Source organism: Zonotrichia leucophrys, chromosome 2 (assembly GCF_028769735.1).
Source record: "Zonotrichia leucophrys gambelii isolate GWCS_2022_RI chromosome 2, RI_Zleu_2.0, whole genome shotgun sequence".
NCBI lineage: Eukaryota > Metazoa > Chordata > Aves > Passeriformes > Passerellidae > Zonotrichia > Zonotrichia leucophrys.
The window spans coordinates 39,383,594-39,404,967 of NC_088171.1; the positions used below are offsets into that span (position 1 = coordinate 39,383,594).

Consider the following 21,374-nt stretch of genomic DNA (forward strand, 5'->3'; position numbering starts at 1 on the left):
GACTACTTCCCCTCTTTTTCTTTCTTTCTTTCTTTAAGTGGATCTCACATCCTCCTTTCTGAACATTCATCATTCTTATTGCCCTCAAGTCAATATTTAGCATTTTCCAATCAGTGAATCCTCTTTAAACCGAACATTCAGGATTCCTGTGGTGTAGAAGCTTCCTGTTTTTCACTTCAGGCTCTCCGGTACTTTTTACTACTGGTTTGGGCAAAACTCATCTATTTAATCTACAATCTCCCTAGGAAACTTGTGAAATCAAATGACTGAGGGGAGGAAGCAGAAGGGTAAATGTAAGTCAGAAATTTCTGTAACCTGTTCATCAGCCTGGCAAGCTCCTTGACCAGAGGTTTACTGCAGTTTAGATTAGCTGGATTTTTCTTCTTTCTCTGACTTTTGCAGTTTTGGCAAAGTACTTTGGGAAAGAAAATAGTTTAAAGAAATGCTTTTATTTACTCCCCTGAAGTTAATCAGGGATGGCAGAGAGGCTTTCTAACAGCACATGGTGTGGCTTCTGTGTGTCCCCATTCTGCTGCAGGGAAGGGGTATTGAGAGTTTGGAGCTCATTACACAGTTTCTGGCACTGTGCACAGGGGCCAGGTGATAAGGAATGAGAGAGGCAGCCTGGCTAGGGAGATAAGCTTCAGAAGATCCTGTGGTTTTATTTCCAACGCCAGTTTCACTTTGTTCCAGCTGAAGGTGTTTTAGTTTCTGGGCATTCATGCCCATGCTGCAGACCCAGGACAAACTGCAGTGCTATAACTGAAAAAGAATATCTGAACTGCAGAATCAAGGAAGTTGATGGAAAGAAGAATACTTTTACCAAACATCTCATTTATTTGGAAAACCATCTTTCTCTCTAAACCAGTTTCAAATGCAGTCTTCCAAACAGCCCAGCATGCATTCCCAAGCGATGATCCAAAGGAAACAACTACCTGTGCTTTCAATGCACTTCTCTGCCCAGACTGCTCAAAGGGACAAGCTCAGCCTGTCTGCATGGCCCAGCTACAAAGAGTGTAACTGATGCTTGTGCTGGGAACAGGGCGTGATTTGCAGGCAGCAAAAATTCCTCTCTCCCTGTGGCATGTCCTCACCAGCTGTGTGCTGTAAGAACCATGGAGCACTTCAGAGAAGCCTGTGCAGAATCAGACCAAAACCACCCTGGTGCTTACAAAGGCTCTGACAGCAACCCTGGTCACCCCAGACTGACAGCCAGGGGATATTTCTCAGCACAGACATTTTAGATGATAAACAGTTCCCCAAATCTATTCATCAGTGTGTCTGTCACCCAAGCTACCACTTATTCTCTAGCTGCAAAATCAACACTGACAGCATAATGCACCACCTTTCCATGTGGGAAGAGTCCTGACATTTTAAACAACAGAGGAGCCAACACTCTGCCCTGCTTTACAGCTGACCAGGCACTCAGTGTGCTAGGCTGCTGTCAGAAAGTCAGGGTTCAGTAAAAACCACTTTATTTTGTAGTTTCATTTGTGTATGCGCTTTGAACCTATGGCTGGAACACGGCGTTTCCAATTGGGCTAGCTAGAAAGCTGGCTTTCCAACCAAATGAGATGTTTTGCAAAGCCCAGTTCCTCTGGGGCCTTCCCCCCTTACACAGGCTCTGTGCAGAGTAAAACTGGTGAAAAAGGCCAAAGTTCTCTCACTTTTTGTTAGACAAGTGTACCACTTCTCTATGCCATTATTTCCACTTTAGGAAAAAAAGTAGATGCTTTATTCAGAAAGATTCCTACTAAAATATATTTTGGGGATCACTGACTTACACACAAGTAGGATTTTTTCTGTATCCACTTGATTTCTGAACATCTTCACCAGCTTTTAGGCCTGAACAGAAACACATCATCATCAGTTAGATCAGCTCTTAATATAAAACAAGCATAAAGCTATCCCTTGCCTTTGCTTACTTGTTGTAGGTTATAGCTGTCATCTGTTTTTTACTCCATTTGCACTTAAAAATCATTAAAATACTGATGTTCCAATGCAGAAGAAGTAGGAAATATTTCTGTTTTAGATAAGGCATTTTACACTGAGATTTATGCAGAGAAGACAAATGGAGAGTTTTTTCAATGTCTGTTTTAAAGAAGTGGAATTTCAAAAGCAGCTTCAAGTCTTGGGTCCTATTCTTAGTCATCAGTTAGTTTGCACTATGCAAAAATTATTCCCTCCTATGGGCCTGAAATGACACAGTTAAAAAATAAAGGGAAAACTCGGTACAGACTAATCAGCACCTGTTTCAGGAGCATGATGGATGCTTAGAGGGAAGGCAGCAGATTTCCTAATACAATGATATTAGGTCAACTTCTAAAATAAGTGCCAAGTGAATTACAGCTCAGATTATGCTCTTATGGTCAGTGCTAGACCACTCCAAATCTGGTCCAAGAATAATGCAGCCCTGAGCTATCTTACAACTTTGCAGAAGGAAAGAACAGCAAGGTCTTCATAACTGATCCTTAACTCATGCAACAGGAAGAGCCTGCACTCTCTCACAAAAAATATAAGTTTTTGCTTATATCTTCTTTTAGAGTGATGCTGTTTCCAGTTTGTGGAGAGCACTGGCAAGCACCCAGAACAATTCTCCCTCTTACAAGCCCTTGGCACCTGGCCTCTGATCCAGGGGCAGCAGCTACTTGGGCATGCTGGAAAGGAAAATGCCCAGGATCAGCGTGCGCATACGGGTGACATGTAGGAACAAAGGTCGAATGGCCAGGGCTACACCTATTCCCTCTTCTTGATCAACCTCTCTGCTTAAAATACACCTTGAATAGGAAGAGAGCTTCATCTGCAGCAGAGACAAATGTCAACAGCTGAGAGGGGCTCACTGAATTTGAAGAAGTCAAACATCTTAGCTCTGAGAAAGGCAAACATCTCCTGAGTTTCTTATGAAGCAAAGAAGGGAAAAAGTTTTACTTCCTTGATGAAAATAAAAATATGACTGGGGTCAATCTTCTGGAGCTGTGGATGGACAAAAGTGGAGCACTACAATTTATAAAAATGATTTTGAAAGCTGGCTTATTAGTCCAGTCTCTTCTCTTGACCTAGACACCAATCTTGTCTTGACATCTCCTGGTTAAAGTACTTATAAGCACCTTTTTTTCCACCATAAAAAAGGAATGGATATCGAGAGGTTTATTTTGAAATTGAAATACTGTCATCATGCCCAGTTCAGGAAAAAACATGTGTGGTAATAATGGAGTGTAGATGCATTCAAGTGTCTGAAGCCAAGGCTAGAGGCAAATCTGATCAGATCAGCACAGCTAGAAATGTGACAAGCTATCATTAATATTAGCTGATTGCCCAGTTTCACTGCTGATTTCTTTAACAGAACTTGAAATAAAAATGAAATTAAGAAGAATCCCACACCTCACAGCCCAGGCGGACTCTGTGTGTCCTTTCTGCCCTGGGTTCAGACCAGCAGCCAAGCCCAGTTGCCAGAGCTGGAGGTGGAGTGCAGCTCCAGCAGCTCCAGGCTCCCAGGGCAGTGTGCCTGTCAGCTGCCCCAGGCACGTGGTGATTGCTCCATGGATATTCCCAGCCCAGTGTGTTCCCTTGCTTTCAGCACAGGGCAGCCTGGGACTTGAAGCCATCCCTGGCTCCCAAAATGATCTGCCCCAGAGGACCTTTGATTTAAAGGGCAATCAGCACCTCCTTTTCAACACAGGGCTTTAGTGATATAGCCTGGAAATGGCTTGGCCCAGTTTGGTTTTTTAGCCCTGTGCTGAGTGCAAAGCTGTGCATATGCACATTCTGCAGGGAGCTCAATTCCCTCTCTTTCTGGATGGAGCAGCTTCCTTCCCCCTTAATCTCTCAGTTCTCCCTTGGGCCTTGGCAGCAATACCAACTTACAAACTCCAGTGACAGGATACTTCTGAGGAGAACAAACAAGTGAATGTTGGGATTTTAGAACCAAAGATGCCCATTTTATCACTACAGAGTTCTGACAAAGAATACTTTGCCCCCAAGATTTGCAACAGGCTTTGGAGGCCACAAACCTGTCCCTGTTGTCACCACCCATTTCCTCCAGGCAGACCTTTGTGACCATCGCTCCATCTCTGTAGTTCCTGACCTGGTGAGAAGTTTGTTCTGGTGTCTTTTATCCCATCTCTGGTGCCAGCAGGACTTCCAGGGAGGCTCATGCCTCTGGGGTACATTCCTTCTCCACACGAGCTGCTCTGGAATGCTAGATGGATGTCAGGACCTGCCTTCACAGGCCATTAGTGGGAGGTCTGGAAGAGCTCTCTGTTCTCCCTGGAACAGTGTCTAGGACCGAGGTGACCAACACATGATAGACAAAGCAGGCCCTGACTGAATGGAGAAGTGCCTTGTTCACTGCCCAGGCAGTCACAAAGATGGGCTTCACCTCCAAGGGACCCAGCTGAGCCAGCACAGAGCATGCTCAGCTGTTCCATTACAGGACTGGAGCCGGAATGGAGCAAGGAGCTCACTTTGGCAGGAGGGAGAGGTCAGCAGCTTTGGTGTGTGCTCTGGCATTCAGGAGAAAAACCTACCCTGCTCGCCCCTCGATTTTTTTGGAAGTCTCCGAAAAATTTCCCACTACAGTCACAGAGCAGCCAGACAAAGCCACCACACTTGTATCCTAGGTGGAGTGGGAGGGACCATAGCAGTGGGAGGGCAAGAGGACATCCAGGTTGTCCTACCTGGCCTTGGAGGCTTAAAGGCACTGGCAGTTAATGTCTGTCAGATCTCTCTGAGTCTTTGAAGAGCCCTGCTTCTGGATTTCCTGCCCAGGAGAAGTAAAGGAACTGCTGGCAACACAATCACATTGAGTTAGGTGTTTCCCACCCTCCCTAGCTCAGTCCTCTGGGATGTTCCTGGTTTTGGATCTTGCAGGCTCTCTGCTGCTCACCGTCATGGATTCTGACCCACTGCACCAAGATGTGCAGGCTTTAGTGTGGGTTACATTTCTGTGTCTCAGTTGCCAAATACTTTCTTGTGCCTTTTGTGAAAGCAACTGACAATACCCGTGATCTCTCCTACACTTCATGGAAGCAAAGAACGTCACCAAACCACAGCCTGGATCTCACCTTTTGTCATTATCTACAGCTCCAGTTTCAGGGGGCACAGTCCTTCCTTCCTTCCTTCCTTCCTTCCTTGAGAGAACATGTCTTTGAGATTGCACTTGGGATGTGTTTTCAGCCCTAGCCAACTCCTCTTCCAACTTTATATAAGCACAAAGACATGCCCCACCTTTCATTTCCATTTTAAACATTACAAGGGGCAGTGAAACTTTCTGCTTCTATGGTTAGCCCAGAAAGGACAACTTGTTCTCCTTTTTGTTCCTATCTCTGAGCAAGGAGATATCAAAGACCTTGCAGCCACATATAACATTGTTTTTCCTCTTTAAATAGAGCTTTTCTTGAATTTTGAAAAACTGCTTTTTATGTCTTGTAACTAAAACATTTCTGTTCAGAGAAACACTGCTTGAAACTATCCCCATACCCACTCAGACAGTCTCCAGCAAATTCAGATTCCAAAGAAATTCAGAAAATGACTCATTCTGGGTTATGCTTTTGATTTGCTGATGCTCTTCTCTACTTTTTTACACTGTGTTTTCCAAATACAATCCACTAAGGATTGTCTTGTCTTCCCTGCAGGTTCCACAACCAGTTCTGCACAGCAGGGTACAGAATATGAACCACTTTTCCAAGTTTGTAATTTTTCAAGTCACCACAAGGTCAGGATGACCTGCAAGACATTTTATTTCTCCCTTTGGGGCCTCTGACTTAAAGATCCCACAGGCCTTTCAATATTCCTTGACCTTAGAAGCCTCAAAGCTCTCCCAAATGATACAAAGGAGATTCCTCAGGTTTCTTTTCTAATTTTTCATTGTGTGTACAAAGGCAACTTGTGGCAGTACCTGCAGGGTCAGTGCTTCCAGCAGGCATAGGCATGAGAAGAGAGAGAGATGCTCTGTGATTCAGTCTGGAAAGGAGGGCTGCAATATGATAAACAGAGCTGAGGGACTTTTGCACATACCCTTTACTTATTTCAAAGGTGATGTGCCTGCAGTCACTTTTCATATGCAGGTTTTCATTTTGGAACTACTGATGCTATGGGGAATACCACATAGAACACGTGGCCATGTGTGTGACACATGTTTGTTGTTAGACTTCCAAGTTCACAGAGAAAATCCTTCAGATGTGGCTGAGTTTTCAAGGACAGAAAACCCTCACCCACCTCACCAAGTGGGCAAACAAACAGCACCTGTGTTCATCAACAGGCTCAAGGTGCAAGAAGCAGCCCACAGCAGGTCAAGAACACACTCCTGCTTTCGTGCCAGAGCTCCAGAGGAAAAGCTACCATTTCTTATGTCCTTCTCAGTAGTGATAAATAGACACTGAAGCAAATTCATGTGACTCAGAATCCACAGATACCACACCACTTTTTGAAAAACAGATTTCACCACTACAAATGAAAACATTGTACCCAGATCACTGGCATCTGTGGAAGCAGAACGATTTCTTCACATTAAGTAAACAAGTTTTTACACACCAGATTAATTCCTCACTCCAGAGCTGGTCCTGGGGGCCAAAGCAGCCCATGTTGCCGCTCGCTGGGTGCAAACCCAGCAGAGGCTTTGGCAAGGCTTCCCCATGCAGTGTCTAAACTGTAGGGCATGGAGGAATTCCATTGAAGGCACAGCAGGGATTTCATGCTTGCCCTCTGGCTCCTCACACACAGCTCCTGCCTTTGAAGGCAGCCCCTCTTCCCACAGGCCACAATGGGAACAAACCCTCCAGCTGCTGGCACAGCACTGCCCAGGGACAGCAGCCAGGTGTCAGGAATGTGCTCCCAGGGCAGCTCAGGGAGCTCAGCATCCCTTGGAAGGCTCCTGGCACCTCCTGTGGAAGGGGACCAGGAGCAGGAGCTGGCAGGCAGCCAGTGAATGCCTGTGGAAATCACCATGAAACAAAAGCCCAGAACAGGTTTGCCATCTGGGACAGGCCAAGGCATTACTCTGGATCCATGCAATAGGCCTGGCTTCTTCCAGGTGGGAGTGGAAGAACTGGAGGAGAAATAAGAACTGCAAAGGAAAATAAGGCTGGAGAAATAAGAACTGCAAAGGAAAATAAGGCTAGAGAAAATATCTGAATGAGAAGATCTTCTCCAATAGGTGGGGGACCAAGGTATGGAAAGTATGAAAGGATGGGAAGCTTACTGCTCTTGTCGCACCATCCCTGTTTAGACAGGGAGCGGAGAAGGAAAGAAAGGGCGTTCCCTTAAAAACTGTAATTGAGTGAGACATAAATCAAGAGTCAGTTCACTGGAGTAAATTAAGGTTGGCTGCTGTGAAGAGTGAGGAAGTGAAAACCTTTGGTTGGCTGCCCAAGGGAAGGGAGGAGAGGAGATAAGATATGAGGTAGGTGATGAAAGGGATGCAGAAGCACAGAAATGTGAACAGGTTATAGCTGATAAAACATTGTGCTCTAGGTTCTACTTTTCCCATTCCAGTGGTTTGGAAGCGTGAGACAGAGCTGATAAAAGAGCCTGCAACAAAGAGACAGAGACACCAGGACCACTTTTCAGTTATAAGCTTTTTCTTTTTTAGAATTCAAGCTTACACAGTTATCTATGCCCACTATATTCATAATTACATTTTAATATCTGCATACAAAAGCTATGTAAAAATTATTTTCTTCCCCAAATATACAAATTTTCTCTTTAGATAGTTTAAAACATTTGTGATCACAGATTTTTTTTTAATATATTTTAGGCTGAAAAAATATTACCAATCTAGCATAACTCTTAACACTGTTTGCAAAAAAATACATCATCCAAGGTACTTTGTTTTTTACTGTATGGTGTAATGTTTGCCTTACCCTCAGGGCATGAAACTGATATAAAAAAATAAACCAAATAAGTAAAACCCACAAACCTCATAGACAAAGTAGTAAGTCCTCCCAACTGACTTCATAAAAACAAATAAACAACCCAAACCACCCTCCTCTTCAAAAAAATAATGAATGACTAATTTGATGTATTTATGAGCAAACTGAAACTGTAGAGTGCTAAGGAAGTAGGAAAAGAGAAAAAGAAATTACAGTATGTCAGCTAGTTCATGCCCTGATACTATCTTTACCAACATTAAATGTGTAATTAAATAAAGTGTCTTTTAATGTTTTACATTGTGCTCAGTAATTTACATAAATTTAATCCACACCTGGGTGCTGATGTAGATTTACATTTGATTGTCTTGTGCATAAACAAGGTTAGCTTTTAAAGAAGGTAAACTGTGCAATGGACAGTCACAAACAACTTATTACCTGCACAATATTGCTTTTTGAAGGCGACATCAGTCAATGTGGATACACACAAATAATGCATACTCTTTGCATTTGCTAACATCTATACTAAAACTTTGTGATAAGGCCAAACCTTTTTTTTTGTTTTGTTTTTAATTTTAAAGCAAAAATATACCATAGTAAAAAAAAAAAAAAAACAAAAACAAACCAAAAACGTGCTCACACCGTTTTGAGTCTTTAAGTGGAAAATAAATCTCTATCACACTAGAATAAAATTCTCTCTATAAAATTTAAATACAGATCACTTCATTACTATATCAAAAGGAAATGTCTGGCAATCATTTCCAGATGATCACAATAACAAGACACATTAAGAGGTTCTGTTGCCTCTTCCTTTGTGAAAAGATAAATGTTGAACACTTTCAATTGCTCTCACAGTGAGAGGAAAACGTTCCTTGGTTGTGGATTTTGATTCTGTCAATGAAAAAGGTTTAGCCTTAAGAATGCTGGCTACATCTCAAAACTGTAAGACTGATTTTTAAAATTTATGATTCATGCAGCAAGAAGTCAATATGACACATACAGATTAGAGTTCCATAGCATAAAAATACATCACTAGCAATGACATGCTCTGCTTGTGATTAACAGCCCTCTCTTGGCAGATTTCTGATATAAATGGTCTTTCTGGACAGTTTTTTCCTCTTTCTCATACCTGCCTCTGAAGAAGCAAGCAGTCTGCTTAAAGATGATTTTGGACCTGGGAGGTCTAACTCTAAGGTCTACATTTTGGCAGAATGTAAACAAAAATCATTAGCACACACTATATTTATAATAAATATCACGACTTAACTGAGATTACACATGAAATGAGTATCTAAATGCACATGTCACTCAGGGCAATACCAGGATTGGTGACAATCAGGTTTGACAGGAAAAACCTTCTGTGTGAGACCCACATGTAGACCACAAAGCAAACACGAGAGCCATGTGGCACCAGCAGAAACAAGACTCTGGACTGTGCTGGAAAGCACAAGTTTGTTATTTCACTCAGAAGGCCAGGTACTGCAAAGGGGGCTGACGGTGGCATTGGTGTCTGCCACTGAGGTGGTCAGTCCAGGGCTCAATCCCACAATGGCTTGAGATCACTGATATTTAGAAGTACGTCTTTGCAGAGCTAAGGTCAGTTAGTTTTGCTCTCATGATCACATAAATCAGAAGTCATACTGAGGAAAGGAAAGGAAATGAGACAAAGTAAGACTGGTAGGAGATCAGAGGCCATTAGTTCATCCATCTGTCAAATCTGTCCAAGTATGAGCTCGGCCTTAGTTTTCAGTTAGGGAATACTACTAACTCAGTCTCTTAATTAGTGCCAGACTCCAACTTAACCTGAAAAGCTAGAAAAACATGTTGATTTATGTCCTTTCTGCTTAGAGCACTGCCAGAACTGTCTAAGTTGGTTGCCTGATTTTAGGCACTTCAGTCCATCTGCAATCACCTAAGGAAGGAGGCCTGATTTTCTGAACCCTGACTAAGCACAGCTCCAAACTGCATTGGTATTTAGGAACAAGAGGTGTGATGCTTCCTCTCCTGGGTCTCACCTGCAGCACAGTCAAAAGCTTGAATGCTCACATTAAGTAAACAGGTGAAGTACTTGCACTGGCTTCAGGAGGAATTCCATGCTCAGATCCATGGCAGAACAGGGCTTCAGAAGACTTGCACATTTCTCTTTTCTTTGCAAGCCACTGTGGGCATAGGCACAGATGCCTAAGCTTTTCATGTACTTGTCATATATTTGTAACTTTGTAGATTTCTGATACATGGCTGTAGCTCCAAGTAAAGTACTTTTCCAACCCCTTTTCCCCCTACGTTTTAGATCAATAAGATAACCTCTAAGACATATTATGCTACCTTCCTGAAATGTTATTTAGTCTTGCCTCTTTAGCCAAAGATGTCTTATTTCCTTTTACCATGTATCCTAGACATAATAAATATGGGACTAGAAACTCAGGAGGGGCTCCAAATGGGCAGAACCAAAAGGGGGAATTACTTAACTAAATGCTCTTTTAATTGGACACTATTGTTAAATATGCTAATTTATTAAACTCATAAAATTGCAGAAGTCCTGTATCACGTGTGCATTTTGCCATATTTGCACCTGGAGGCCTCCAATTCTGCTTTTATATTCCTTGCTATATTAATATTGTCTCGAAAGTATGTTGTTTTGTTTCTAGATTGTGAAGGCATCACTGCAAGTAAGGGATTGGCTGCTTTTCTGAGTTCCCTACTACATGCTGTAAGTCCTCCATCAAATCACCCCAAATCACCTATCCAAAAAAGGCAGTTTCTGACTCTTTGCCCCCAAGACAGTGCTCTACAAGGAATTTGGATAGAACTGTTTAGACACACGCTTTAAGATGGAGCCAACACAGCCAACAAAAGAGGTTTTACACCAAATATTTAAGAATTAATCTCCAATGGCATGTCTTCACTGCTACCTGCAGAAAAACTCCTACACAGCCCAATGTGTTTCATGTTCTGACAAAAATACCCCTAAGTGATAACATTAGTGCTCACAGCTCATCACAGGTGCATATGGTATCAAACAACAGAGAGAACAAGATTCCACATCCCTAAAAATGTGCCCAATAGCACTCCAAATGCTTTATCAATGATGTAGGGAAAGAAGGGTAGAAAAAGTTTAACTCCTGACACACGTATATCGTGTTCCATCTATTAGTTTTCCTGAGTATCCTGTTTTTATGAGGGGATAAGCACATAACCTATGGGTTCAGATATGGGCCATGAGCTTTGAAAGTCAACACATCCACTCTAACAATGCCCACAACCTGCTGGGCAAATGGGTCAATAAATAGTAGAGAAAGAAACTGGTACAAATCAATGCACAACATGAAAGAATGTAGGGTATGAGGCAGTGCAAAAAACATGAACTAAGTCTCTGGTTCCCAGGAAGAAGAGAAAGATGTTTTAGAAGTGTCATACAAATTCAGAGGATGATTTAATATCAAGTTTATAAAACTCAGGGACAACATCCCTGAATGGAGATGGTGACAGAGAGGAACCTCTACCAACAATGTCCTCATCACTGGCCTCCAAACATTCCAGGACTGTGTGTACTGGCTTGCAGACTTCGGCAGCAGGACATTTTGTCATTGCTCAGTTTGGTTCCTGCTAGTGCAGTTAGTGGAAATAAATTAAAAGAATCAAGAGAGCATCTAGCCTAATGAAACACATACAGACATACCTGTAGGGAGGGAGAACTCAGCTGATCCACATGCACACACCCAAAGGGCAGAGTCAGAGAGAGAGAGAAGATAAAAATACGGAAATATGTTTAAGACATCTGCTGAAGATTTGTAATTATATATATATAAAATTATATATATAGGTGCATATAAACTTTATATATATATATATATATATATATAAAACAAAGGATTACTGCTGAGCAACACTATTGTATTCCTGGGATAAAGCTCTACAGTCTTGAGTGTTGTTAATAACACAGTTGGTTTCTGTCCTATCTGAAGGTCACCTCATATGTTCCATTCTCCTTGTCGTCATTCCGTGAGCTCTCATATCCCTGAATAACTCTGAGACACTGCCTGCTATCCTGACAGAGAGTCTTCTCCCTCAGAGTGGTAGATTTTCCACACACCTCAGAAAAAGCAGACCCTTTCACTAACAGGAGCACCTCAGAGAATCAAATTTCTGTCCTCACTGCAACAAACCTTCCAGTGAAGTTACCTGGAGTCCAAATTTAGAAACTGAAGATCTTAATACCTTATACACATGGAAAAAAAAAAACCAACAAGACTCAGTCCCTTCTAACACTGCATTATCTTAAGTACTTGATTTATGGGGCACAGTTAAACTGCATCTGCTGGAAAAAACCTCAGAGAATGATGGGACCATAATGATGATGAAGATTCTAGATCATAGTGGTAATTGTTACAATAGAAAGCATGACAAAGACCAGAAATTTTGTACTATGAATTGGTCAGTTGTACCCTGCAAAAGGAGTAATACAAGACAGAATTGTCAGGGTCAAATTAACAATAGCTGTTTCAACTTGAAGGCAAATTTATTTTTCTGCCACTTCAGTCTCTCTCCCCTATTTTCCAGGCAATGATGGGTGTGAGCTGGTGACCACGCAAATGCTGGTGAATGAGATTGTTTGTATTTTCACTGTTAAGCTGTCAAAGCACTCACATCAAAGGACTGAAGAACAAATTGCAATAGTCACAAGTACCCGCATTAAAGGGATGTTTTCATCCATGTGTATACAACTGCCCCCAGCAACCCCAAAAGAAAACTCAAACAAAACCCCAGCCCCATCTCAAGAAACAGAAGACCACGAAAGAAGAAGAACAAACAGGTGAGAAGAGCTGGGCAACGGGATGAAATGACAGCCAGTAGTGCGACCGGGGTGTGGAGAACCACTTCAGTCTCTAATCCTCAAACACTTCCAGGAACAACGGAGGGAACAGTTCTGTGGGGCACTCCACCTTCATGTGCAGGAAGCGGCTGGCATGGCAGGCTCCGATCATTCGCAGGTCTGTCACTTTCATCAGCAGTTTTGGCCAAAAGTGTGCAACATGGTGTTTTCTGTAGTTAATGTAGTGTTCGAATGCCAGGAGGAAACCCTCTTGACACTTTTCTATTCTCTCCACACAAACAAGGCCTGGGCGATCTGCAGATACAAAGCAGCAGAATTATCATTCTTACATATTTGCTTTAACAAATGCCTGATCGTGAATCAGGAAAAACAGGATGATTCTGATGCTAGGAAAGAAAGGAGAGAGACCAGGGACTTTCACTTCTTTCACTCCAGCCAACTCACTTGCTAGTACTATGCCTGTTAAAAGAAGAAGATAATCCTTCCTTTCTTCATCCAATGCCTGCTTTGCTCACTTACACACACTTACACAGAGTGTAGCCATTTGGGAAGTGTTTCCTTACAGTGACTAGAACATCAGATCCCTGATTGCAGTTAAGGATTCTATCTACATTTTTCTATAAAACAACTAATAAAGAAACAAACAAAAAAAAATCCTTGTCAGGTATCTAAATTACAGTTCCTTTCTATCTGGTTTTCTACAATCTGGCTAATGGTTTGATCATGCTTTGATCCCAGGTGGGCTGTTATGGAGCATCAAGGAACAACAAAGGCTGAAAATCTGGCTGTCTCAACTGGCACCCAGATGGGGACTGGGAAAGCCCCTTCCACATCACTTCTCAGGAGACACCTCTGGGAAAGCAGGTCATTTTTGAATTAGCTTTTGAAAACCCTGCTCCCATATCATTGTGTAGGGACCTAAAAAAGAAATCAAAATGTTTTGATCGGGAAAATGAAGTGCTGTGTTGTGATTAATGTGGAAATCTTTTTATCTCAGATGCAGTTAATGCTTGTAAATCACTGATTGTGTATTGTTATTCAGTGCCCGATCTTCAAAGCATCTTAAAATAAAATCTTGCCAGATCTACCACTGCCCAAGAATGGAATTTCCTCTTTGGGCTGGCACAATCACTGGAAGCAGATATGAAAACATACTCCAATTGAGAAGGTTAGAAACTCTTTGGAAATCATAGGAAATTATCTGTGCTGTTTTGTATCATGACCAGTTGCAAATGGTCCCAGCGTAAGGACGCAGCACAGCTTGCAAATGCCCATTAGGAAGCAGTGGTGCTGTTAATTAGGAAAACAGGAGGGCAAGTCAAACTGAACATATGAGACTAGTGGAAATGTGTATGAATGCCCAGTGCACGACATTGCTTGGGGGAAGAGGGAACTTATCATAAGGACCAGTGTTGCTAAATTATCCATTTTTCATTTAAGGCAAACTGGCTCAGAATCAGAACTGATTTCTTCTTGATGATCATCCCTGGCTCATTCCTAAGTACCAAAATGAGCAAGGTGTGTTACCAAAACCAGTTTTATGTCCAACTCTCTGAACATCCTTAATTTTTTTCATGATGCTCACCAAAATAAGTCATTGGGGTTTTGACAGAAAATTTCTCTCACATTACTCTGTTCAGCACTACAAGATCTAACCTATCTTGTTTCTTTATAAAGAGGCTTGTGACAAAGGCCAAAGTGTTTCAAAATTGTTTGGATTCCAATATATTTCTGTTCTCACCTGATGACATGAGCAGAACAGCCTGAAGAAGGGCAACCTCGGTGTCATCCAGGTTAAATGAAGAAAGAGACATGCCCAGGTCAAAAATGGCATCAGACACTACGCCAAGACCCCCATTTTTCAGCTGGCCCCTTGTCACCGCCATCTCCCCATTCAGTGTTAAAGTCTCACTCTCGGGGTCATAGCGAACTGCTGCTCGGAGGGACATGATCTCCATACAGCAGCCTTTCAGAAGGATGATCTGGTCTTCACATGGCAGCTGCAGAAATTATAAATGGCAAAGAAAAATACATTTTTGTCAGACTGAGTGGCTTTTACAGCTACAGTAGATCCACGAGCCCAAAGTTGCAGTTCACAGCCCAGGACGCTGCCCTGCATAGTGCAGCTCCCCTCCAAAGACGCTGCTCTGCACAAACCCCCAAGATCTGCATTCCTCCCTTCAGGAACTGCCAGCAGGTTAATATTCCCTGGTTAGCATCTCCACACACCCTTGGGAAATCTAGCAATAACACAGCTGTTGGCTCCTTCAGCTTACAACTTATCATAGGAGAATAAACCATAAGTGGGGCTGGTGCAAACCTCAGCCATCCCAGTTAAATTCTCTATCAGCCATACTTATTTCTCACCTGACCAGAGGAAAGGAAAGACATTTGGGAGGGTCTGTAAGAGTGGACTGTGTTTTAAACAAATATTTATATCTACAGGATATACCTCAATCAGTGGAGCAGGAATTCTCACTGCCCGTTTTAACAACAGAGAATTTATTAATCTAGACTTAATCTAGTAAGGCTGTTCTCCCTGCACTATTGCTGGACAGACAGAAAATCTATAGTATAGCTACAGCTTTTATGCTGGAGCATAAACTGTGATCTTCAGGGCATGTGACTTTTCCATGCCATTAACAAAGGCAAGATGCCCAAAGGTTCTGTATTTACAGACTATAACCAGGATGCTGACATGTGAGCAGAACATGTTCTATAAAGAATGTCCTTATGTTTTCATAGGTTATTTAACAATAACAAAACCCACCAAGACTGTTTTGAGACTGTAAGCGAACAGCAATGGTTCCACATATGAAAGAGCAACACACTTCTGCTTGGCTTGAAAGGAGGCAAAAAGCCATTTATTTTTGATTTATATAAAATTATTATATTTACCTGTTTTGCAATTCAAAAATGAACCCCTCCTGAACAATAGGTTTACATGGCAACGGTGTACTTGCAAAGCAAGTGCACTGATTTGGTGGGAAATGATGCAGAGCTACCTAATGCAAGTGGAAAGCAGTTCCCTGTTGGAGCAGAGTTTTAAGCACAGACCTAGTCATGGTCAGGAAAATGAGTTGAGTCATGCAGCTACTCTTCCAGCAACGCCAGCTTCAGGTGTGAAGTGTTTAATACACAAGAAAATTGACTCATCCTGTTCAGAGCAAATCAGTTTCCCTACAGATGACCCTCAGCTCAGCAGCAGTGCGAGGAAGACTGCACAGGCACAGCAGCAGTCTTGCTACCCAATGACAATTCCACTGTTTGGCAGCAGAGACTGAAGAAGGGAAAGAAATAGAGTTTAAAAAAAATTAAAATGAGAATAGATTTGTGAGAGGAACCATGAAGAGATACTGGAAAAAGCAATGGAAGCAAAAAAAAGAACATGAAAGAAAGGCAGAGAGAAGGGACAAGAAAAGAAAATTGAAAAAAACACCAAGCTTCTAAACAGAAGGAAGAATAGTAGAAAAGAAATAGGTAACAGTAGAAAAGATATTTTGTGATGATTCAGCTGTTTTATTAGTGAGCCATAAAACAAATTCAATTCTTTCTAATTGATCCTTCTTAAAACTTTTTTATGGTAGTGGCAGTCTGACCACGCCTGTCTTTCACCTGCTTTTCTAATTCTGAAGGATACATGGGACACCTGTTTCACAGATGCCAAGCCTCAGGTCTTATCTGCCAGTAGCAGGAGTTACTAGAGACAGGAGGCTTGAACATCAGTTCTACTCCCAGCTGTGCAGATTTTAATGCTACCTACATTCATCACTTGAGTGTTGCCACCAGAGCATCTTCCAGTAGCAGGATCAATAAATGTGACTGAAACTCTGCCATGTGTTGTCCTTTCCTCTCTCTCTGCAGGGAGAAAAGGCACAAGGCAGGAACCTGAAGGGCTCACCTCTGCAGGACATGTGCAATGCAGCACTGTGGAATTGAGCTGAGCTGAGTGACCTCAAAGAGTATTCATACAGCTCCACCCACTGTAGAACCACTGATGCCTTGACATTTAAAACCCACTTTAAACTTATTACATTCTCCTCCATCTTCTAAGCAGAAAGAAAAGCAGGAAAGAAACAACAGGAGAAATGCTGAGAAGCAAATCAAGTTTTCCTTGTACTTTGATTAGTCTGGGATTGGATACTTGGTTTGAGGCAAAGGACAATGGGTGCACACAAGCTAAGCTGGGCACTCAGTGCTTTTCTGGCTTCTACATGTGTCCAGAGATGTGAAAAAGAAGGAAAAGTAGCCTTATGAAAATATAAGTGGCCATGGTTTTTCCCTGTCATGTCCCATTTTCATAGAGATTTACTGCATTCTCAGACAGCTTCTGGAATTATGAACTGAGTTAATGTTTAAATGCTCTGGAGATCCTATGGAAGAAAGAAGTGTTTTTGCCTGTAAAAAATCTACAGCCCACACAGTGTTGCTTCTAAGAAAAAGGTATGGATTAAAAACCATAATGGAAACAAAGTTAACAGAAGGGTGCCCCTTCAAAAAGAAGCAAACATTTGTCATTTTCTTCATGCTACAGGAAGTGCTATATGACAACTCGGAGGAGCTGTCCTACTCCTTTGTGTTCATGCGGAGTTGTCCCTCACCCAGCCATCAGATCTTGCTGTATCTGGGCAGGTGTCAGGGTTACACAGTGCTCAGCTGTAAACAAAGCCTGTCCAGCTGAGCCACATAACATAGAGACGTCACGCTCAACAATGCCTTGACTTCTTCATCCATGCTTCCTGCCTAGCTCTGACACAAGTGGGTCCATGGTAGCCAGGAGGGGCAGGAAATGTCAGATGGGCACTGAGGTCTGTGTGTGACTGGCAGAGCTTTCTAAATTAAAAAGACTACCTTGGTATGTCACTGCAATTTCCCACCAACAAATGCCAGATCAGAGGAGACTGATTCCGTCAGACACTAAATGCTCATGAGCTATGGACATATTCCTTGTATTTTAAAATCCTTATGCTTGGCTACATTTCATGCTTCCTTGACTGACGGCGCCAATGCAGAGGCTGGCCAGGGTGAGATATTTACACTGTGACTACTATTGATATTTACCTCTTCTTGTTCTGTACTTGCCAGAGAACATATATAGCACTCCCTGAATGACTTTAAAAAAAAGATGCCAGCCACAGTAGAGTAAAATTTGATGGCTGAATTACCCTTCCTTTCTGGTAGGGTGTTGACCTCAAAGGGTGAAATGGAAGGTGTTCCTGCTGATGGCAGGGGGTTGGAACTGGATGATTTTTAAGGTCCCTTCCAACACAAACCTTTCTATGATTCTTTGAAAATTATTTAGATTATTAAGACTGAAATATTATTTCAGGCTTCAGTTCTGATACCATTTATTAAATTGGAGGAAAAAAAATATAATCAGCCATTGCATATGGTCCTTCAATAAAAATGATACCTTGGTACAAATGAGATCAGCATAAGGCCTCTGTATTCCTTATGTGCAACCAAGCCTTTGAGTCTATTTACTGTATATTTACCTATGAGTATCTACTTGGAATGACAATCCATTGCTTTCACAGACTCTTTTATGCACAACCTTCCCATTCAGGAAAACCAAGGCTAGGAAACCCAACGCGGCAAGTGCCACTCCTGGACAGGGGTGCTTTCCTGAATTTCAAGAATTTTTTACTGTCTAGACCTAACTACAATACTGGACCTGCCAAGGAACCAGAAGATACATAGGGAACCATGTGCTGGAAGACTTTATTAAACATATCAGCAATGCTTCTAGACAGTATCTTTTTGTTAATTTGCTTTGTTCAAGGCCACCCCTAAAGACATATCTGAATCCCTAATGAACCACAATGACTTCCAGATTAACAAACTCAGGATTTCAGTAACCACAAGAAAAAGAAAATTCATGAAAATGCAGATTATTCTAGTCCCATTGATTTTGAGTGTCTTTAATTTTTTAATTTTAGACAAACTGAATTTTTAAGTTCCATGCCAGAGTATTTTGAGTAGTTTTTAACAACAGGCATATAAATGAGGAGTGCAAGAAAGTCTTCTTACCTCACAAAACATAGGCAACTTTTTGGCAAAATCCACCACTCTTGTAATCGCTGGTGTGATAATTTTTGTAAACTGGCTGAAGGCTTCTAAATCCACTTTCCCACCTTCTGGGGCATTAACTATTGGTGCCTGCCCAATATCTTCTGGCTAAGGATATAAACAAAGACATTTAAAGGAGCAGTCTGTCTTAGAGCAACTATTTTATACTACAAAAAGTCCTGCTTGGTATGGCAGAGGTGCTAAAATAAAAAGCAACACTATTTGCTTTATAAGAGAAGTCCGCTTATGTCACAAAATGTGAATTCATTTCTAGGGTATACAAATCTGTGAATTCATTTTCATTGTGAAAGAGGTGACTGCACGGAGAAATGGGGGGCTGGTATGCTTCTACCCATTCCTTGTGGACAACTGGCTGTTGTGTGCACAGTTTCTTCCTTGTGTCTGTATCTATGTATTTTATGGGTGCAGCACATACATCTTTTGCTTAAAAACATAGGCATGCTTTTCCTTACAGGAAAACTCTCAGCTGAAAGCTCTCAAGTTTCCCTAAAAGCAAAGAGTTGAGAAGACATGTTACCCCTGAGAAGATGCTGCATGCTTTGCAGAATTAGGCTCTTTCACCCACTCAAAGCTCAGAAAGCCTCCCCAGAACAGACTGCCAGGTATCACACAGCATCCCCCAGGCAATTGCCAAGGCCAGTTTCCAAAAGGCTAAAACAGCTTATGTGCAAAGCTAAAACAACTTAAGAGCAAGAAAGAACAGGCTAACTGAAAGGTGCCCTGGATAATGTAAATGGAATTTGAACTTATCTGTGTAAAATTTTGTTTGAAAATTGCCTGTTGCATGATTTCAGCTCAAGGCTTCTCCAAATGAACAACAAATTATATTTTGAGGATTTCAATAGGGATACAATGAAATAGTTTCAAGCAGAATCTGTAATGAATGGTTTTTATTCCAACTGCACTTGAACTTGTTCACTTGTTTTTTGTGCAGCTGGTCAATGTTACCATGTCTTTTAAACACAGGCACATCAAAGCTGTTTTCTTTTTGAAGTGTGGCTTTGCAATTACAAACACCTACCAAACACCATGAAGAAATTTCATTCTGTTCACATTAAGGTCAAAAACTAGATAAAATCCAGAGACACAGACCTTTAAGACTGATGGGCCCCATGACATTTATATAAGACACTTAAACACTGGAGGTGCTGAAAGTGCTGTCTGTAATAAAAACTTGTGTTCAATGACTTTTTAAAAGAAACACATCATAAAAGATCCTTCTGTAACTAATCTAAATCCAAATCTAACTTCTTATAAGAAAAAAACTCAGCAATGTGTTAATAAAGCAAGCACCAATTGTAAAGGAACAATGAAGAAGACTGGGCTCAATTATCTGATGGTTCCTACTAAAAAACTCAAATAAACTCATTTCTAGGCTCTCTCCCTCCCTGAATCTTGGGTAACTAAACCACATTGTCTGTGTGCTCATGATAAACAAACTTCATCCCTTCCAAGCAAAAAAGACCAAATGCTTAAACTCATGCAAACCATTGTTATGGAGAAAAAGGAAGAGCACAGCATTTTCTTGGGAAAGGCAAAGGAAGTCAGGAGAGCCAGCTAAAGCTAACACACTGGAGGGGAGCCCCTTCCACCTAACTCAACAGGAGAAGAGGTAAGGAGGACCCAATGAAGTCCCTGTTGTCAAAGAACCAGCCTCAGCCACATAAGGACAGATCCATAACTCCTGGGGCAGGCTGTCAGCTTCTCCTGCTCTTCAACAGCTCATTCCCAGCCCCAGCCTCCAGCTCCCTAGGTTTTATCCCAAACCAGCTGATACCTGAAGAACAGCACTCCTGTCTAAGTAAACCAAACTACTACTGCAGGTGCTTCTTGCTCTGCTCACGCCTTGCTCTGCAACACCCCTGGAAAGTGCTCTCGTGGTTCTTGCCAGTGATGACTGTGGTTTCCTGACTGTGGAGTCTATGAACACAAGCCATTCATATAGAAATATAGATGGTGCCACTGGCATTAAAAAAAAACCAACATTATGAAAGAGATCAGCTGTTCTGAATACATAATTTCTCTGAGCAATTCAACAGTGAGTTGAAATTCCCATGGTGAATTACGCAGTAGGAACCTGGGCCTGCAAAAAGATGAGTGTGCTCTATCTGATTTAGTATACCCTGACTGTTAAACACTCCTGTGTATTTCTGAAATGCAGTCTCTAATCCCTCTTTTGTGTGGTAGAAGCATTTTGCATTCTGCACTTATTTCCGTTAAAAATCGATTTAGAAAAGTCAAATAAATCCTTTTTTAAACTTGAGCATCATAAATCAACATTTATTTTCTGACTCTTAGTTATAGGATGAAAATCCAAGTTGTTTTGTAGGCTGCAACCCCAATGGTATAGTGTATGTATCATCCTGTTCTCACTGAAATTAATTTTCCTTGCCTAATTTATTTTCAGTACTGTATTCACCATTAACCAAAAGAGGCAAACCCCCTGAGTTATTAACCAAAAGTACCAGCTTTCATCTAGAACTTTATATTGTTTTAACACTTTCAATATGTTTTGTGATAGTCCCTAATAAAGACAACTATCCCTAGATGGAATATATTAAAAAATACAGTATGTATTATAGACT

The 21,374-nt window shown here is 41.6% G+C and overlaps 1 protein-coding gene across 11 annotated transcripts in view; it reads right to left on the minus strand.

Moving 5' to 3' along the window:
• Positions 1–7,578: 7,578 nt before the first annotated feature.
• The window catches only part of THRB (thyroid hormone receptor beta), a 169,301-nt gene continuing 155,505 nt past the window's right edge, over positions 7,579–21,374 (minus strand). For all 11 annotated transcript variants that reach the window (XM_064704647.1, XM_064704645.1, XM_064704641.1 and 8 more), the window contains 3 exons: positions 18,730–18,876; positions 14,441–14,699; positions 7,579–12,993 (listed from right to left, as the gene is read on the minus strand). In XM_064704647.1, the coding sequence (XP_064560717.1) occupies positions 12,752–12,993; positions 14,441–14,699; positions 18,730–18,876 (648 nt within the window). In that variant the 3' untranslated portion in view covers positions 7,579–12,751. The remainder of the gene's footprint in view (positions 12,994–14,440; positions 14,700–18,729; positions 18,877–21,374) is intronic.